The following is a 17,920-nucleotide window of genomic DNA, read 5'->3' as shown; positions in this document are numbered from 1 at the left end:
CAGCATGACCACAGACCTCTAGCTTGGAGGAAGCAAGTCAGCCTACCCAGGAGACTGAGAGCAGGTCAGCTCTAAGTAGAAAAAGAAAGTGATAACGTTATTTAACTTAAGGAGGTGGAGCTCAGTGATGTGTTGTGGTTCCTCTGGACTTAACACCACTGACCCTTCTGAGCTTCATTCCCAGCCAAGTCCTTGTCAGGAACCTTCACTGCACCAGACACAAACTGAATTCTGTTGCCTAGACCTGGCCCTGCAGCCCCTGCTCCCTCTGGGCCTGAGAGCTTGCTCTACCTCAGTCAAGCAGTGCTAGGTTAAATTTTATAAACACCCCCCTTTCCTTTTCTTTTTGTTATGGCAATACAGAGCTTGCACTCTTAAGCACAGGGACATACATTCAGTCTAAGTAATCCTGTTCTTCCAACCTTCCTCGTGCTAATATTAAGCAGGCCAAGCCACAGCATTTGCCTTCATTAGGTAGAGCAGATATTGTGCCTCACCCCTCCATCTTTCACAGAATTGCCTACATTTGGAAAAGACCTTTGAGATCAAGTCCAATCCATGAGCAAACACCACCTTGCCAACCAGACCATGGCACTGAGTGCTACATCCAGCCTTTTCAATCACCTCCAGGGATGGTGCCTCCACCAGCTCCCTGCAGCCCATTCCAATGTCCAATCACCCTTTTTGTGAAGATTCCTTCCCACTGTCCAAACTAAACCTCCCCTGGCACAGCTTAAGGCTGTGTCATCCTGTCCTGTTGCCTTGGAGAAGAGTCTGATCCCCCCTGGCTACTCCCTCCTTTCAGGTACCTGTGGAGTGAAGGTCTCCCCTGAGCCTCCTCCTCTCCAGGCTGAACACTCCCAGCTCCCTCAGCTGCTCCTTGCAGGATTTGTGTTCCAGACCCCTCACCAGCCTTGCTGCCCTTCCCTGGGCTCCCTCCAGCCCCTCAACATCCCCCCTGAGCTGAGGGGCCAGGAGCCTGCTGCCACACCATTCCTGATCCAGGCCAGGAGCCACTGGCCTTCCTGGCCACCAGGGCACTCTGCTGGCTCGTGTTCAGCTGCTGTCAGTGATAACCCCAGCTCCCTTCCTGCCTGGCCCCTGCCCAGCCACTCTGCCAGCCTGTAGCACTGCAGGTTGTGCCCAAAGTGCAGGACCTGGCACTTGGTTTTGTTGACACTGAACTCAGCCCGGGCAGGTCCCTCCTAGAGCCCTCCTCCCCTCCAGCAGACAAACACTTGCACCCACCTTGGCGTCATCTGCAAATCTGCTAATGTTAAACTCGATCCCCTCATCCAGATCATCAATAAGGATACTAACCAGGAATTTTTCACTGGGAAACACTTTTTCCCAGTGTGCTCCACCACGAGCAGACACAAATAGAGCCCAGAATATGACATTCTGCTGAAGCTCTGTGCTTTCTGATCCTGTAGGCATCACCCCTGGGCCAGCCATGTGCACCCCACTCCCCATTTCACAGCAAAGACTCTGGTAATTACACTCTGAAACTCTCTAACAGGAAATTGCTCTGGCTTCGTGAATGAGCGACTGCAGAGCCACAAGCATTTGTAGTTTTTTCCCAGATTAGCAACATCTACTTTACTAGGGCTTTGCCAGTACTGCCATAACCCTGTAAGTGACATTAAATATAGGGAAGGTTTATAACCTCTGATTATTTTATCTACTACAATCATTGAAATGAAAGAAGACCAAACTTCAGCAGCTTGCTTGTTAAGTACTAATTAAACTTTTCATTTGTGACCATTAGAAAGCATTGATTAGTTTAAAAATCCATTCCATAGTTTAGCCTAGCTGTGATCAGGGCTATGTGGGAAGGAAGGAAATGGGATTCTGGCAGCAAAACTTGTTCTGTGTAAGAGCACTCAGCACTGCAGCTTCCACCTGGCACTTGAGCTGCAGCTGCCTGAGTGAAAAATGAAGCCCTCACAAGCAGCAAGGATGGATTCCTGTAGTGCTGACTTCCCCACAGCTCAAGGGACTCAGGAGCCCACCAGGCTCCACCCAGCACACAGGAGCTGTAACTGGCTGGGACAGGGCCCTGCATCTGCACTTTGGGATTTTGGGCAACAGAGGAATTCTGTCTTTGCTCTCAGCCTCTTGTTCCTGCACTGCCAGCTGAAGAAAGTCCTTGCCCAGCTCCCAGCCACACTGCCCAACTAAGCACAGCTGAATTTAAGTTGCAACTTACCCTGAGAGCCTTTCCCTTGAGAGCTCCTTACTGAGCATGCTGCCCACTGCAGTTCCTTAAGTATTTCCCACTTTTTTCACAGATCCAGCCCTCTGCTGTTTTAGCATCTCAGCTTTAGGGTATGCTAAGGATAAAGTGAAGACAGAATGGGTCTAAGGTAGATATTTTGTTAAAGTACAGGCCACTAGAGGACAGATATTGAGGCACTTCTGGGAAGGGGATGAGCAACACAAGTGAAAGTAATTCTATATGCCCTTTTGCAAGTACAGAGCTCCTGCCTTCCCTCTGCCAGCTAGGAGAGATCCACTGAAGAGAGCTGCACCACGCCTTGCAGGGTAACTGGACCCTGCAGTTTAAGGTTACTGTAATATATTTGCAGATGGGGGGGAAGAAAGCTTCCACGTTCTAATTCACACCTCTTAAGAGAGCAGCCTGTCCCTCAGGTCTGTAGAAAAAGAAAAAGAGAGCTTACCCCCTCTGGTGACTTCCACAAGGCCTGCCCCAGCTCTGACCACAGGACCCCCAACTCTGCAGAATTCAACCCCACAGCTGACCTTCTGAACTAGAGGAGTGCTCCCAGAGGAAAGAGGCTCGTACAACAAATTTTCTGAACATGTGGTCAGTTCAAATTCTCACTGATTTGCCAAATCTAAGAGACCCCAGAAGGAATTATAAAGAAAGGACCAAGCAACAAAAACATACAGGGCAACTGATGCTCCATGAAATGCAGGAACACACCTGATACTCAAGGCTTCTGCCTGACCACAAAAATGCCTAACACAGTCATTTATTTTCCTTACCATGCTGCCACCTTCTCACTGCTGTGCGTGGAAGCTTTTTATTCTATGCCACACTGGGCTCCTTGTGCCAGTAAGTTTTGAACTTCTTCCCTTGCCAGCTCAGATTTATTCTTGTTTATTCTTGTCCTCTACCCAGCTCCACCCTACCCACTAGTACACAAGTTATCCAGAGTGTCCACAGACCCCATCTCAGCCTCAGAGTAGCCTGCTGTGTGCCTAGAGCTGGGCTGTACCAGAAGCAGGTTCCTTGCCTTCAGGAAGGAGGGGATGTGGTTAAGAACAGTTTGTGCCCAGAGAAGAACCCAAAGCCATCAGCAAAGCAGCAGGAGGGGCAGCCCTGCCTCGACTGACCATGCAACAGAGCTGCCCTTGCCACCTCAGAGACTGCACCAGTCCCTGATAAACAGGACATGTGAAGTGAAGCAAAGCTGCTCCTGCATGCCCGGAGCACATGGAGCACAGAGACCTCTCCTCCACGTGGGGGAAGCTCCTGCAAGGGGCCGGGAGGGGGAACTGCCCTGCTGGGAAGGCAGACACCAGAGAGCCCCTGTGGCATGAGGAGGACCCAGCAACCCCTTCTGGGGACACAGCAATGAGTACCAGCACGGCACCAGAAAATGGGAAAAAACCAGTCAATTCCATTTTGCAATGTGGTAAAAGATTTGGGTTTGGGTTTTTTTTTTTTCTGATAAGGCCAACCTGCTATGTTTTGTACATGGAAGAAGAGCAATCAATGATCAACAGAACAGTCCAGACCTCCAGAGCTCCCAAGTTCAGTCCACAGCAGCAGTATACACACAACCCTTCTTCTTAATAGTCAACCTCACACACACAGAGTTCAAAATCCAGTAAGTTTCTAGAAAATCCATTTCACAAAAGCTTACACAAAAATAATTCCTCAGAATCTGACACATTCTGACTAACCTTCCAGCATCCTGGGATAGGAAAATGCAGCAAGAATATCCTAAAATAGAGAATCTGCTAAGATCTCTTCATTCTGAGATCCCTTAAGGAACAGGCTCATCAGGAGAAGTACTCTGGATATGGTTATTTAGAAATAAAAGTACCTTGTCTTTGTGCTTTGCGAAGACTCCCCATAAGCTCCTGTTTCATTTTTTACATTATCACCAGTTCCCTTTCACCTTCCTCCATCTGGTCTAAGCCACAGTGCCAGCACCAGCCCTCAGAGATGCATCCTCAGTTCTGCCTGGGAAGCACAAGGCGTTGCCCACGGAGCTGCAGCTGGACAAGGACAGACACAAATGTGCTGGAAGAGGAGCACTTGTGGCTGGATCCACTGAGGAGTAGGGCAGTACTTGAAAGGCTTCTCTCCACACACACCTCAAGTGTTGTGACTGCAGGAAGGGGGATTTCCTTTTTTTTTTGCCAAAGTGAATTGCTCATTATTTGTGAACCTGTAAGTTTAGGTAGTTACAGATTCACAGTCACAAAAGAAATCGCAGTGAACAGCACTCGGGGCCAGGTCAGGAACAAGCAGATAGAGATGTTTAATGCTCTTTTGCTCAGTTACTAGAATCCATTGCTTTATATATCTGGGATTCTGTCACAGGCAAGACCAAGTTAGGACTAAATACACTCTGTGCTTAACTTGGGAAAGACAATGCAGACTGCAGCGTGACACAGGACAGCAGAGCATTTAATATCTGAATTGCACTTGAGGCACTGGCCTTGCTTCCACATGGGTTTGCTATATTTTTGCTGAATATACCCCAAATATCAGAGTAGTGATCCCAAGGGCACCGTGCCCAGCATCAATTTCGTACCTCTGTTAACTGAAGGGTTTGCAGTAAAGTGGGCTGGGCAGGAGCAGAGCAAATGGATTCTCAAACCAGCAAACAGCAGTGTCCCTCCCACCCTCCTGGGCAGCACCTCTGCCCCAGCAACACCAGGATGCTCAGAGATAATACAGCTACAGAGAGGCAGCATCTTCACAGGATGGGGCTCCAGTAAACGTTAGGGGCCAAACCAGTGTGAGCCAAGAGGTAAGAATAAGCACTGTCCCACTGGGGCTTAGGAGGAACCTGGAAGGTTATGAGGAGCAGTGCTGTACCTGAGAGGAAGCTGAGACAAAAGGGACACCAGCCTCTCGCTACAGGACTCAGGTTGGCTAATGTTTGTTAGGAGGGGCTCGGGGCACAACGGGAAGTGACAAGACAGCACAGCTGCAATAGCGGTCAATCTGAGAAGCCAAAACCTCCAGGGGCCGGCAGCAGCTGGCTCTCCCCTTCCCCTGGGGATCCTTTGTTCCAGTTCCTAGAGTATGAGCACCCCTTTCTTCAGCACCTGCACTTTAAGTTCTTAAATTTGCAGATTTTTTTGTTTTTTTTTTTTAAAAATACCCCCGTACTTTAATCACGAAAAACCAGTCCCCGCCCCGATTCTACTAAAAACATGATTGTCCGTAGCTGGAGGCTTATTGAACAACCTCACCTCATCACCACTGAGTTACTCAGAAGTCCAATTAAACAGCAGGCAGCTCAACCTTTAGGTAACACAACTACAAAAATTGGATGTGCTCTCTTCTCTCCTCCCTCCTCCTCCAGAGAGCTCCGTTACTTTTTCCTAAGCGCCAGCGCTACTCCGACTGCCACAGCCAATATAGCGACCGCGGCAGCCCCGCCGTACAGCAGTATAGATTTCCCTTCTGGCAACAGGATAGGCTTCTCCTCTGCAGCTGAGGATTTCTCTTCTATTTCTTCCAAATGGCCCTCTTTCCCCGCTTTTTTTCCCCCTGGAAGCAGTATTTTCTCAGGTTCTGGTGCAGCCTTTTCTTCTGACGGGGCTACCTTTGGGACAGGTTTAGTTAACACGGGGATTTCAGGTTCAACAAGCTCTTCAGCTGCTTTTCCCTTTTCCTCCTGTTTTGCACGCAGAAGTGCAGAGGGATGTGCTTTTTCGGCAGCAGCAATTTCAGGAGGTTTTATTTCCTGTAAAGAAGCAGAGGTTTCTGGAAATGCTGCCTGTATGGTCTCTGCAGCCCCAGCTGGCACCACTGCTTCCTCAATCCCCTCTGGTATCTCTTCCTTCTCCACGTGAACAATGTCAGAGTTGGAAGAGTTGTTCTCACTCCTCTCTTCAGCCCCTCCGTTGCTGTCCAGGCTTTTGACTTCTTCGGGATCCATAGCCACTTGCTGCCAGGACTCGGGTCCCAGGGACACAGGCAGGCTCTCCGTGTGCCAGCTCTGGCTCGCCGACAGGGACACGGGCAGGCCCTCTGACTGCCACGACGTGGTCACCGTGGGGGACTCCGGGGGGCTCACCTGCCCCGAGTTGTCACTGGTCAGGATGTAGATGTCATTGCTGTCCTCGGCAATGAGCCCGGGATACTCTTCCTCTTCGGATTCCAAAGTGAAGACTGTTCCCTGCAAACAAAAAGGAGGACACCACAGGTGAGCGATTCCTCAGTGCTCCCTCCAGAACAGGACACCTGGAAATTGGTGAGCTGGAAGAAAGATGAGAGGGCCCCTGCAGGAGCAGCAGCTGCCTGACCCACATTTCAGTGGAGATTACAGAACCCAGCTGGTGTGTCCAGAGAATGGAGGCCCTTACATGAGCTTTGCTGGGAGCTCCTCCTTTCCCTGACTTTATCAGCATAACATCACCAAAAATGCACCACGTGGTCATTATTAACCTGACAAGACACTAAAGTCTGAAACCAACCTGCCATGGAACAAAGAAAAAGAAAGCAAATTTCCAGTACATGATCCCAGCTGAATACCACTCCCCACTCCTTTCTGTGCAAGTGCTCTCCATTGCTTGTCCATTTTCATCTAACAGTGTTCCTCTTGTATTAATTTTATCCCATTTCCAGTGCTATGTGAAACCTGAATTTCTACTTTGTACCAACAAGTTGGAATCTACAATAATTCTAATATTTTACTACAATTTTAGCTATTCTTACACAAATTCACTTTCAAAAACTGCCGTTGTGACTTTGGCTACACACCTGAAGTTGAAACAAACAACCAAGCACAGACACCCAGAGATGGTCATAGGGTTTGCTTGCTTTTATTTAGCTAGGAAACATCTGTAGGCATCCCAAAAATTTGACAATGGGTTTCAGCTGGACAAACTGGAAGTGTAAAATACTGATTACCTGCAATCAGCCCAGTTCAGGCACTGGCTCTGTGTTCCACGGTCTGGAATATCCCTTTGGCCAGCTCAGGCCAGCTGCTCCCTCCCAGCCTCCTGTGCCTCTCCTCACTGGCACAGCAGGGGACACTGAAAGTCCTTGACTCAGGGAAAGCACTGAGCAACAACTAAAACATCTGGGTGTTATCAGCGTCACTCTCACCCTAAACCCAAACCAGAGCTCTGTACCAATTAGGAAGAAAACTCGATTCCAGCTGAAATGAGGACAAAGAGATGGGGCACAGAGGAATTCCAATGTTTCTTATGCCATTTAGTAGAAGTCTGTACAATAATTAACAAAGATTCAGTAACTTTCTTGCTTGTAACAAGAATGACTTGAACATTCTATCAAGTACTGCAGTGCTGGGAGCCCCCTCTGTGCAAATTCCAAACTTTCCTCTAAAATAACAACAAAAAATTCCATTCCTTCTCTTTCTCCATGCTCCCTTCCACACACAATAGTTCTCCTAAAGCACTCTGAGCAATTGTCCCTTTTTTAAACCTTTCCCTCTGAATTTGGGACTTGATTCCTACCTATAGTTTCCCATTCAAAGATACCTCCTTGGTTGTTTCACAACTTTTTATGGATTCACACAGTGACCTGTGTCAGGAACTCGTCCCAGCTGAAAACAACCACACTTCTTATTTTGTGGAGATGTTTTTAACCCTTAGCCCATGGAATTTTGGGAGATATTTGGTCATGGGCAAAGGAGTATTACAGAACACTTGAAAAGGAACTTTTCTTCATAAATGCCTTTAAATTGCTGTGGGAAACATCATCCAGCTTGGTAAAATGTTCAGGAACTAAAGTAAAACGATGCAAAGAGTTCCTCAGGGGAAGGGTTAAAAGGGTTAAAAGGGTTAAAAGCAATTAAGCTGTTCACTAACCATTTGAGGATCACCACAAAGCCTTAATTCAGAATGCAGCAAAAATGAGTAAAGCATTACATTTGTGAAAAATTCAGACACCAGACACCAACCATGTGCCAAACTCAAACTCTGCTCTGCAAGCAGTCACTGACAGTTCAAGACTCCAGTACCCTCTTGAAAATCATGTTCCAGTAGCAGAACTAATTTTTTTTTAAATAATGCCATTCAGGCCATAAAAACAAAACAGAGCTCTGCACATAGGAGGAAGCAACCAGCAGTGCAAATTAAGGGCAATGGAAAAGAGGAGCCAAGAAACTGCAGTAAAGGCAGAGGTTCCTGGATCCAAAGAGACCAAGCCCTGAGTGAGGGCCAGGGCTGCTGTGCAGCGTGGGAGGACAGGACTCCAAACCTGCCCTGCTCCAGCAGCCAGCCACTGTCCTTGGCTTCCCCAGCTCTGCTGAGGATGGACAGGCAGCCTGCTGCCCACACACTCTGAGATTGCACTCGCTCCTCTGACCAGCAGGTTTTGCCCTGGATGTTAAGTAGGAAATATTCTCACTGGAATATAAGCCACTAACAGACACCTATAGTCAAGGCAAATTTTTTATTTCCACAGGTGACAGACTCAGAAAAACTGCAATTAAACAACAAAATAATTAGGGGTAATGCCTGCAGTCTCATGAACCTATGTACTGTCCTCTCTGTTCAGCTCTCCACTCCACAAATCAGGATGGATTTATTTCCTGTCCACACCACATCACAACACACTAGACCATGTCTGTGGTGTGACACAGAAGAAAGAACAGGGACACACACCACTGATAACAGCTCTGCTCTTAACATTCCACACATGCACTGACTCACTCAGCATGAGGCAGATACAAAAATATTCCAAAACCACACTATGCTGCTGAGGATTTGTGAGCTCTGGTGATTGTAGCAAAAAAAAAAAACAACAAAACCACCATCAAGGGCTACACTGAGATGGCCTGAATTCCCCTGAATTCACACACTGTGCACTGCTGAAAGCCAAGAGGCTCTGAGCCATGACTCAGCAGCCCACAGAGGGGAGAAGGAGCCACCTGTAGTCATGGGGACAGCCTGCCCTGAAAGTACAACCATCCTGGTATTTCTAAATACCTACTTTCACTGGAGATTTGCTTCTCACAAAATACAAGCAAGATCTGGGCACATCCAGAGGGCAACATGCAGGATGAACTGCTTTGGAGAGGGCAAGGAAATGAAGGGATGGTTACACAAGGAACAAGGGCCATCCTCATGATTTCAAATCCCTTGTTGATAAGTGTAGCAACACTACACAGGCAGCCTGCCTTCAGCAGCAGGGCCAAAGGGACTCAAGAGTTTCATTGTTCCTCTTCTCACGCACACTGTGCTGACCTCAAACGAGTTATCACTGCTGGCTCCCTATAAATCAGAGCCTTATGCAGCCTGGCTGGTTCCTTTCTGTCTTCACAGACAATTTACCTTCCGTGTCAGTGCCTCAGGGCCACAGCTGGCCAGGCTTGGAGAGACAGATCTCCCTGGCTGGGAAGGCTGGGGCAGAGCTGGCAATTCCTGCGCTTTTCCGTCAAAAGCTTATGAAGCTTTAATTGAAAAGCCAGACAGTAATAGGCATTATTAAGGATACATGATTAATATTTCTTGAGCTGAATTAAGATTTAATACGTAAAGTCAAGCGGATAAAGCTTGGATTTTGTGCTGGTTCAGCTGAGGTTTGCACTTTGGTGGGTTTTTTTTTCCTTTTAAAGCAGCTGCGATAAAAACTGAATGACATTTAGGACAATTCTCTTGATTCATCTACAGATGTGACCCAGAAGCAAAGCTCCAACAGGCAGATTATTTCAGGACAGGATGGAACATGTGGAAGGATTTTTAATAACCTGGGGAGGCCTTATATAAGCCCTACACTTTAGATTTAATAGTAAGTAAGGAATGCATTTAAGCATTTCTTTATCTGCTTTGTTTATTGTAAATAGACAGTACATTGCTGCAAACCAGAAACATCAGGGTTGCTCTTTTTCATATTTGTGGTTGGAAACTTGCCAGCTTGGGAGTGCTTTTCCTCTCCAGCACATTCAGAGAACCACATCAGGTGTGGCAGAGGAGCTGGAGTCCCTCCCTGCAGCTTCCTGCCACTCTGATCCCAACCACTGCCACTTGAGGGAAGAGTTGGCACAGCTTATGAGGAGACAGAGAACTGCACATTTCCCTGCTTGGCTAGAACACAGCAAGCATGCCTCATGGGATGTGGCCAGTCTTGGGGAAAAGATCAGCTGGGGAAATCCATCACTGTTCTCAGCTTATGGGGTTTGACCTAGGAATGTTCCACAATCTTCAAGTTCCACTTCTACAAGTGGCAGGAAGCACTGTTAACAAACGTGGCACACCTGCCCTCAGGAGAGGCTACAGCCAGGGTGAGTGAGCACACTGGACAGCAGCCAGATGGTAACAAAATAATGAAAAAAGGTCTGGAAGCTCCTACAATAATACAGTACAGAACTGTTACTTAAAAACACCTGTTAACTTTCAATTATGATTTAAGGACAGTAAACGTAACAAAACCTCCCCCAAAACACAGAAACTGACGCAGTTTTCCAGTATGTCTGTTATTAAGTGTATACAAACAAACAGGCTCATTACCTACAGTATGTATTTGCTAAACAGGAAAGCCTTAAACTACACATAAGGAAAAAAAATTCTTACTTAACAAAATAGTAATTTCAGCATGATTTATGCAAAGCTGTTTCTGGGGCCAAGAGATATTCAAATCAAAATTCTGAGTGTCTCAAAGATAAAAGCAACTCATTTCTCTACAAAAAATAGTAGGAGTAGTAACACACATTGCATCTGTAATAGAGATGAGATTAGAACAGAAGAGATCCCCATTAAGGTGTCCAATAGAGCATTTGCTGCATCTTACAGCAGACTTCCAATGCCCTGCCCTGTGAACTCCAAACACCAGGAAAATGCAGAATATCTGTGTCTACCTGCTGTTGAAGCTTCTTCTAGGGTTTGGTTTTAAGTGTTCTTAAAAGCCCAACTGGTCTCTCTGGTTCAGTTCTTGAAGTAGAAACAAGGAATGTGGATAGGCAACTCACACAAAACTCATTTCTGGACACAAAAAAGCCCACCTGAAAAATATACAGCCCAGCAAGCCACCTGAACCCCCCAGATCCTGATTTTGTCCAAGACAGGCAAAAATTCTGTACAGGTCAGAGAGAGCCACCAGAGGAAAAAACCTCCATGTTCCCTGGGCTTCAACCCCTCAACACGAAACTAAACAGAGTCACATAAAATCCCTGAGAAAAAGAGTATCCTGAAATTCAAGAGGAAATGCCTGCAGAACACAGTGTCCCAGGAGAGCAATCTTGGCTATGACAATATTTTTGACCACCCAACACAGCTAGGAAGTTTCTTAGGTGAAAGAAATATATCTTTTAACATAAGCTGTCCCAGAGAGAAAGGAATTTCTAGAGGTGCTTGGACTCAGGGATCCTTGTGGGTCCCTTCCAACTCAGGATATTTTATGCTTCTGTGGCCACCTTCCCCACACCAACAGTGTCACAGCAGTGAGCACTAGGAACCCATCCAATGCATTTGTGCTTAAAATCCAGTGTCTGAAAAACAAGAGGCAAGGAGTGACAAACTGGCCCGTGTCCAGGGATCCTAAGACATCTCCCACGGGGCAATAAGCAAACTTCCCACAACAACAAACTTCCCTAGAGCTGGGAATGTGCTCGTTGCATGATCTGCAGCTGTGGCAGAGGAGCAGCTGTGTGCTGGAGCAGGGGTGCCTGTGCCCAGGAATGGCTTTGCTCCCACCTGGGTGTGCCCAGGCTGAGGCTCCATCTGCTCCCTGTCTCCATACCAAACCTTTTCAGACCCTCGTGGAAGTCAGATCTGACAGTATCACCCAGCTAATCCTGCAGAGAAATGGATTACAAAGGAGCTTCTGACAGCACTCAGATCCAGAACAAAACATTTTAAAATATAAAGAAGTCCCAAAAAGCCCTCAGGCACTTACTGTGCCTCTCTGTTCATCCCTCTGAAACTGTCAAGATAGGTGGAGCCAAGAAAAAGAGAGCAGAGTTCTTACAAATAGGATTGCACTTTTTATTAAGAAAAAAAAAAAGGAAAAGAAGGTCAAGTGAACCACATCAAAGCACCCTGATATTGCAGCCACTGCTCTCATTCCCTTCAAGGAATGCTTTGGCTAGAACAGCCTGCAGAAATGATCCTCTTCCATCCCTGCCTTCCAACACAACCTCTACAACCTGCAGAAAGCTAGCACCAAAACAACACCCTTTAGGTTTCAGTCTTATGGGTTTAAAATGAGTAAAATTCAGTTATTTATAGACCACTTCTTCAGATCTGAAGTTGTTGGAAGGGAAAAGACAAAGGAGATCTAGTTGCTCCTTTAATGTCCTTCTTCAGTCACAGTGCCTAAAAATTTTTAAAAATCTATTACTGTACCAAAGAAGTTACATATAAATAAAAGTGGACAATTCACTGCAGTATTCCATGACACAAGCATAAAGCAGAATTATTTTGAAGGAAAACTCCTTTTTAGGTCCCCTCTAACTAGAGTGCCTTTTCTTGCATCTCTGCCACATTAAACTTACTTCTCTCTCCTCCAGCAGAGCTCATCTCTCTATTTCTGCATTGTCATTCCCAGGGCAGACACCTGGACTGCTGCAGGAGGAGATTTTCATCATGGGAAGCACAAACTGCCTACCTCGCCTCCCTAGGATGAGAATTGACTCTTTCCTCTCTTTCTCCTCCAGATTGTTAACACTCTCTAGTTTGTGTATTATTCAATCATCAGCAGCAAATAAAACAACTGAACCAGCTGCAAAGCCCAAGACAAAACACTGGAGACACAGAGAGAACAGCTCCTCTAAGGCTGAGATAGGAAACTGTAAACACTATGGAAATTTCAAGCAAATTTACTTTTATTCCTTTCAACATGGGCAGCTAACTAGTTAAATTCAAATCCAGGTCTGAACTCCATGAGACAAGACCCTTGGGAAGGCAGAGAATTTCTGCCACGGGTCACAATACAACTCCCAGGCTGAGAAGAAAGGTTTTATTAACTGCACTCTGATAAACAGGTTCAAACAAGGGGAAAGCAGAGGGGCTGGTAACAGGAATGGGAACCAAAGACAAAAAAAAAAGGCAGATTCCAAGAAAACTTACACTCTTTCCTCCTTTTAGACATTCCCATATATTTCTAAAAAGATTAAATCTAACCATGGAAAACAGGATCTGCAGAATTGAGAAGAAATAAACTATTTGGGAAGGGGTGGGAAAGGGAGAGGGAAAAAATCCTTACCAATGGACTGGTCTTACTGTGCACTTTTCCAGGAGACCAAGAATTGCTTCTGATGCAGCAGCATTGAGCCCTGAGAAGTCAGAGAGAGCAAAAAGGCAGGGGAGGTAGGAGGAGAGAGGAGGAAAGGGGAGGGGAGAACAGGAAAGGGGTGGAGAGATGAGGAAAGGGGCGGGGAGAGCATGTACACACCGCCTGTCTGTAGAGCCCTAACTTGGCTTTTGGGAAAGAAAAGAACAAAGCTACTTGTAAACTCAGCTGGGTATTGTTTTGCAATCAGGATGATAAAGGAGCAAGGTCTGAGTAGGACCAGTGGACCCACTAGTCAGGAGGAAGAAATGTGTGTCCCCCATGTGTCTGTTTGCATGCTTTTTGCTCCAAAAGAGAGGTCATGCTAAAACTTAAAGAGTCAAACAGGTAAATGCAAGAGTTGCAGCCAAATCCATCAGAGCAACTAGTGAAAAAGGGAACAGCCATTCCCTCACCAAACCAACCAACCCACCAGCACATTCCAGTCCCACACTGCCATCAAAAGTTAGCTGAATTACAATTTTAGTGCCTGAAGGGAGAATGGGAGGGGAGCACTCATTGTTTCAATACACCATCTCAGCACCACATCTCTGTGGGACTGGCATGGAAAATAAAAAAGCAACTTCTCATCCTCCAGGATATCAAATTTCTCATTTCCCATAAGCCAGGCCAATTTCTTGAAATCTGCTGCATAGCTACCCAATCTGTAAACCTTTATTCCCTTGAGCTGGATATTTTGCTTCTGGTTATCTACCACCCTCAGTCAGATGCTTTCCTGGACCCAGAAGCCTCCTGAGCCCACAGGAGAGCCTCAAGTCTTGCACACATGCAGAACCCTGGCAGCTCTCCCAGCTGCATGGTGGCTGCAGAGCATGATGCAGCAAATGGATGACACAGCTCTGTGGGATCCTGACTCCACAGATCTGCAGTGAGGCACAGTGAGGCTCAGCTGACCCCTGACCTCTGACTGCCTACTCCCCTCCTGCCAAAGGCTGACTTCAATCCAAAAACTGAGGAAGATCCCAAATGGTGCCAAGGGATGAGACAGCACCAGAGACACTACAGAGCTTTTCAGGTCTGCCCCTGAAAAGCTGACTCCTGTGAAGCTCTCCTCTGCTGCAGATCCACAGAAAACCAGACAGGCTATTCTTGCATCTCACTTTTGAGCAAGCTCTTAGCTGCTGCAGGAAAGACCTAACTTCACACAGCTCCAGAATAACACAAAAATGGAACCTCTTACTGCCACAGCAACATGAGTCACTGGAGACTCCCAGGTTTACACACTGCCCTTATGGCTCCAGCAAATTACTGTCAACTTGATCCAGCTCACAGAGCCCCTGTGGCAGATGCTTATCTTAAAAAATGCAAACACTCCAACGCTTCCCTGTGGCTACCAGCCTGCCAGGCTCTTCCTGGCCCTTCTCAGAACACAGCCCCTCCCATCCTGGCCCCATGCCCTGCTCCCAGCACTGCCATCCCATAGACTAGGAACAAACCCAGAAACACACCACAGGGTGAAAATGAACCTTTTCCTTCCACGGAGGAAAAAATAAAATATAACCATGTATTATTCCCCTTCCTCCACAAAAAGCCACATGCCCAGTAGGTCCCCAAGCCCATCCCCAGAGCAACTCACAAAGATTAGTGCAGCTACATTCATTCATCTGGAAAGGATTTTCATCACCTAGTCTCTTTCCTCGCCTCTTGTGCTGTTTCAAAAATAGCTCTGGCTTGCTTGCTGCACTGCCCATGTCAGTGTGATTTTCTGCCTGGCTGGATGTGCACAGACACGCTGGGAGCCCTCTGGACACCCCCAGCCAGATCTGTACACCCTGCCCAGCCAGCCAGACACCCAGCACAGCCCCCTCCCTTCACAGGCCGAGGAAAGCTGCTTGTTTTCAGAAGCTCTGTGCTCTGTGAAGGGGCTGGAGAACACAGCACAGCCCTTTGGAGCTCAAAAACAAGGCAGAAAAGCACAGAAGTACTGACATCGATCTGTGTAAAAGCTTCAAGTAAGGGCCTGCCCTGGGATGAAAATACTTTTGAGATATGAGTGCATTTATCAAATGGCCTAAGGTCATCTGGCTGTGTGCTGTTAGTGCTTCTGTCCATTAAAGACAAACAATCCTCCCACGGGCCTTGAGAACTGCTCTCCACCACTGCCAGGAAGAGAACAGGTAAAGAAGGTGCAGATGGGCAGAAATTCTGGAACAAGCCAAAAAAAACCCTCAGGTGAACTCTTGCAATACGAGAAGCTTCTGAAAGAGATTTTTTCCTACTAGTACTTTTTTATCACTGGCTTTCCTGAACAGCTTTTCTTTTTAGAATAAATCAGCTTGCTGGAGCCATTTCACAAATCCCAGATTAATTCCATTCCAATCTGGCATTCTTCCCAAGCCCAGTAATCTTAGGCTCAGCCTTCAAGACCCAGCTCATCAGCTGTGAGCTGCCTTTCTGAAGTATTTCTAAATGAAACTTTCTCAGCATGCCATGACTCAGGAACACTGGTTACCATGAATTAAAGATTTCTACAAGGAAAAATGCAGCACAAAGAAATCCTGATTGCTTATTCTGTGCATGTTCCTATACAGCTACAAACTCTTAATATGCATTAGCTATCTTATCACTTATTATAAAAACAAATTAGTACCTATTGACATTTCTGTATGAAGTGCTCTCCAATTATCTATCTGCTAAGAAACTCTCTGAAATTTAAGAGGAGGAAAAAACCCATATACCTTTTCCAGCAGTTACCAGAGGATGAGGATACCATTAAAAAGAGGAGCCTCTCAGGCATATAACCTCTTGTTACAGGTTTCTGCTTCCAAATGCAGTGCTCCATGTGTATTAACAGGGCAGCACAAAGCTCATCATACTGCAACAAATTAGCACCTTAACACACACTGTATGAAAATTAATTGTTATCTGACACCTAAGGACCTCTTCCATTTCAACAGCAATCCACCAAATTGTGTAAAGAACTGGAACAGACTGCCTGGGGAAATTGTGGAGTCCAGTCACCCAGGTCTTTAATACCAACAACACAAATGAATGGGTGAAGGCCAGTACTGCCTGGGGGCAGAGAAAAGAAAGAGATGACTGCCCAAGATCCCTTTCTGGTCCTGACCTCCTGATCATTTTTTAAATTTCTTTTTCTGAGTCATTACTCCTTGCATCTGCTTACTTCTAGCAACCCCTCTTAGTTTTCACTCCTACTAGGATCACACTTAGAAATGAGGTTTCCTTACCCATCCTCCTTGTTGAATGATGTAATCTGCAGAATAATCTTCTAGATATGTCACCCCAAAGTTCACAAGGGCACTCAGTGGTTCCTGGCCCCGTCTGGTCAGCTCCATCAGAAATTGCTGTAACAGAACCAGGGGCACCAAGACCTTAAAAAAAAAAAAGTGTGAATAAATAAATACAGAAAGCATTATCAATACTACTTTGCAGCTAGAACAGAATTCATGTGTCCACAGAAAAGGCCTGAGTCTTCAAGTGTACCACGGACTATACACTTCATTTCTGAGAAGACACAAGGCAAACACACAATAAAATGCACTGAAAAGGAAGCACTTAATCTGCTGAGGAAAACCCCACAGTCTAATTGAATTAGACAAAGAGAATTTCACATTCAGAGTTAATCTACGAATTAATCTAAGAGAATTTCACAGAACAGCACTGCAGTGTTTGCTTAAGCCCCACTTTTTCCCAGCACAGGGTTCAGGTAGAGAAGCAGAACAGGTCCAGAACTTGCTGCCCCAGAAGTGGAAAGACACAACATCATAAACAGCTGAAAGGGATCTGCATCCACATGCAAACAGCAAACTCATGCACATTCCTGAATAGGGACACTGCTCTAGACAGTCTCTTCAGAAGTTCACACTTAGCTTTGAGGCAGGACAGAAAAAAACACCTCCACCCAGCAGCACAGCATTACAAACATGTTTAAAATGACAAGCATAAAGCCCTTTCCATGTCAAACTCTCCCTCTGATGCCAAATTTAACACAGAAAGATCTTCCTCCCTCATCTCCTACTCCCATTCCTCTTTAGAAACCTTTTAACTGAATGTTCAGCCTTAACCTAAATTGCTCTGAAGATGCAAGACTCTGTGAATCCACCTCCTTCACATTATAAGTTCTAGACACTTCCTTCTGAAATCATGGTTTTGTTTACCCAGACAACATGCAATTGAACTTTTAAACTCTAAATTTATTCTCACAGAGCATGCAAGTGGCCCTCTGGGCTTTGTTCATATGCAGCACCTCGCCAAGGTCGGGAAACTGGCATGAACTGAAGTCATTAGCATCTGAAAAAGCATTATTATGACACAAGAGAAAAATATTTGTTTTACTGCATTTTAATTGAGGCAACTGCACTGCACATCTATTCACTGTGCAGACTGGCATGCTGTTTCCCAGCTGCACAAGGGAGATGAAGGCTCTGCTACTGCTCAGACTCAACTCCTAATGCCTCCTTCCCTCTCCAGTCTCTTCCCCCATCAGCC

At 46.2% G+C, this 17,920-nt stretch overlaps 1 protein-coding gene across 3 annotated transcripts in view; it reads right to left on the bottom strand.

Moving 5' to 3' along the window:
* Positions 1 to 4,493: 4,493 nt before the first annotated feature.
* The window catches only part of BCL2L13 (BCL2 like 13), a 33,366-nt gene continuing 19,939 nt past the window's right edge, over positions 4,494 to 17,920 (bottom strand). For 2 of the 3 annotated variants that reach the window (XM_064421299.1, XM_064421300.1), the window contains exons 6-7: positions 16,660 to 16,803; positions 4,494 to 6,392 (exon numbers count right to left, since the gene is read on the bottom strand). In XM_064421299.1, the coding sequence (XP_064277369.1) occupies positions 5,583 to 6,392; positions 16,660 to 16,803 (954 nt within the window). In that variant the 3' untranslated portion in view covers positions 4,494 to 5,582. Of the gene's footprint in view, positions 6,393 to 16,659; positions 16,804 to 17,920 lie in introns of those variants that run through there. The other variant, XR_010362815.1, reaches the window with a different exon arrangement.

Source organism: Passer domesticus, chromosome 5, assembly GCF_036417665.1.
Source record: "Passer domesticus isolate bPasDom1 chromosome 5, bPasDom1.hap1, whole genome shotgun sequence".
Lineage (NCBI taxonomy): Eukaryota > Metazoa > Chordata > Aves > Passeriformes > Passeridae > Passer > Passer domesticus.
The sequence above is the reverse complement of the archived record's forward strand: the minus strand, read 5'-3'. Positions and strand labels throughout refer to the sequence as shown.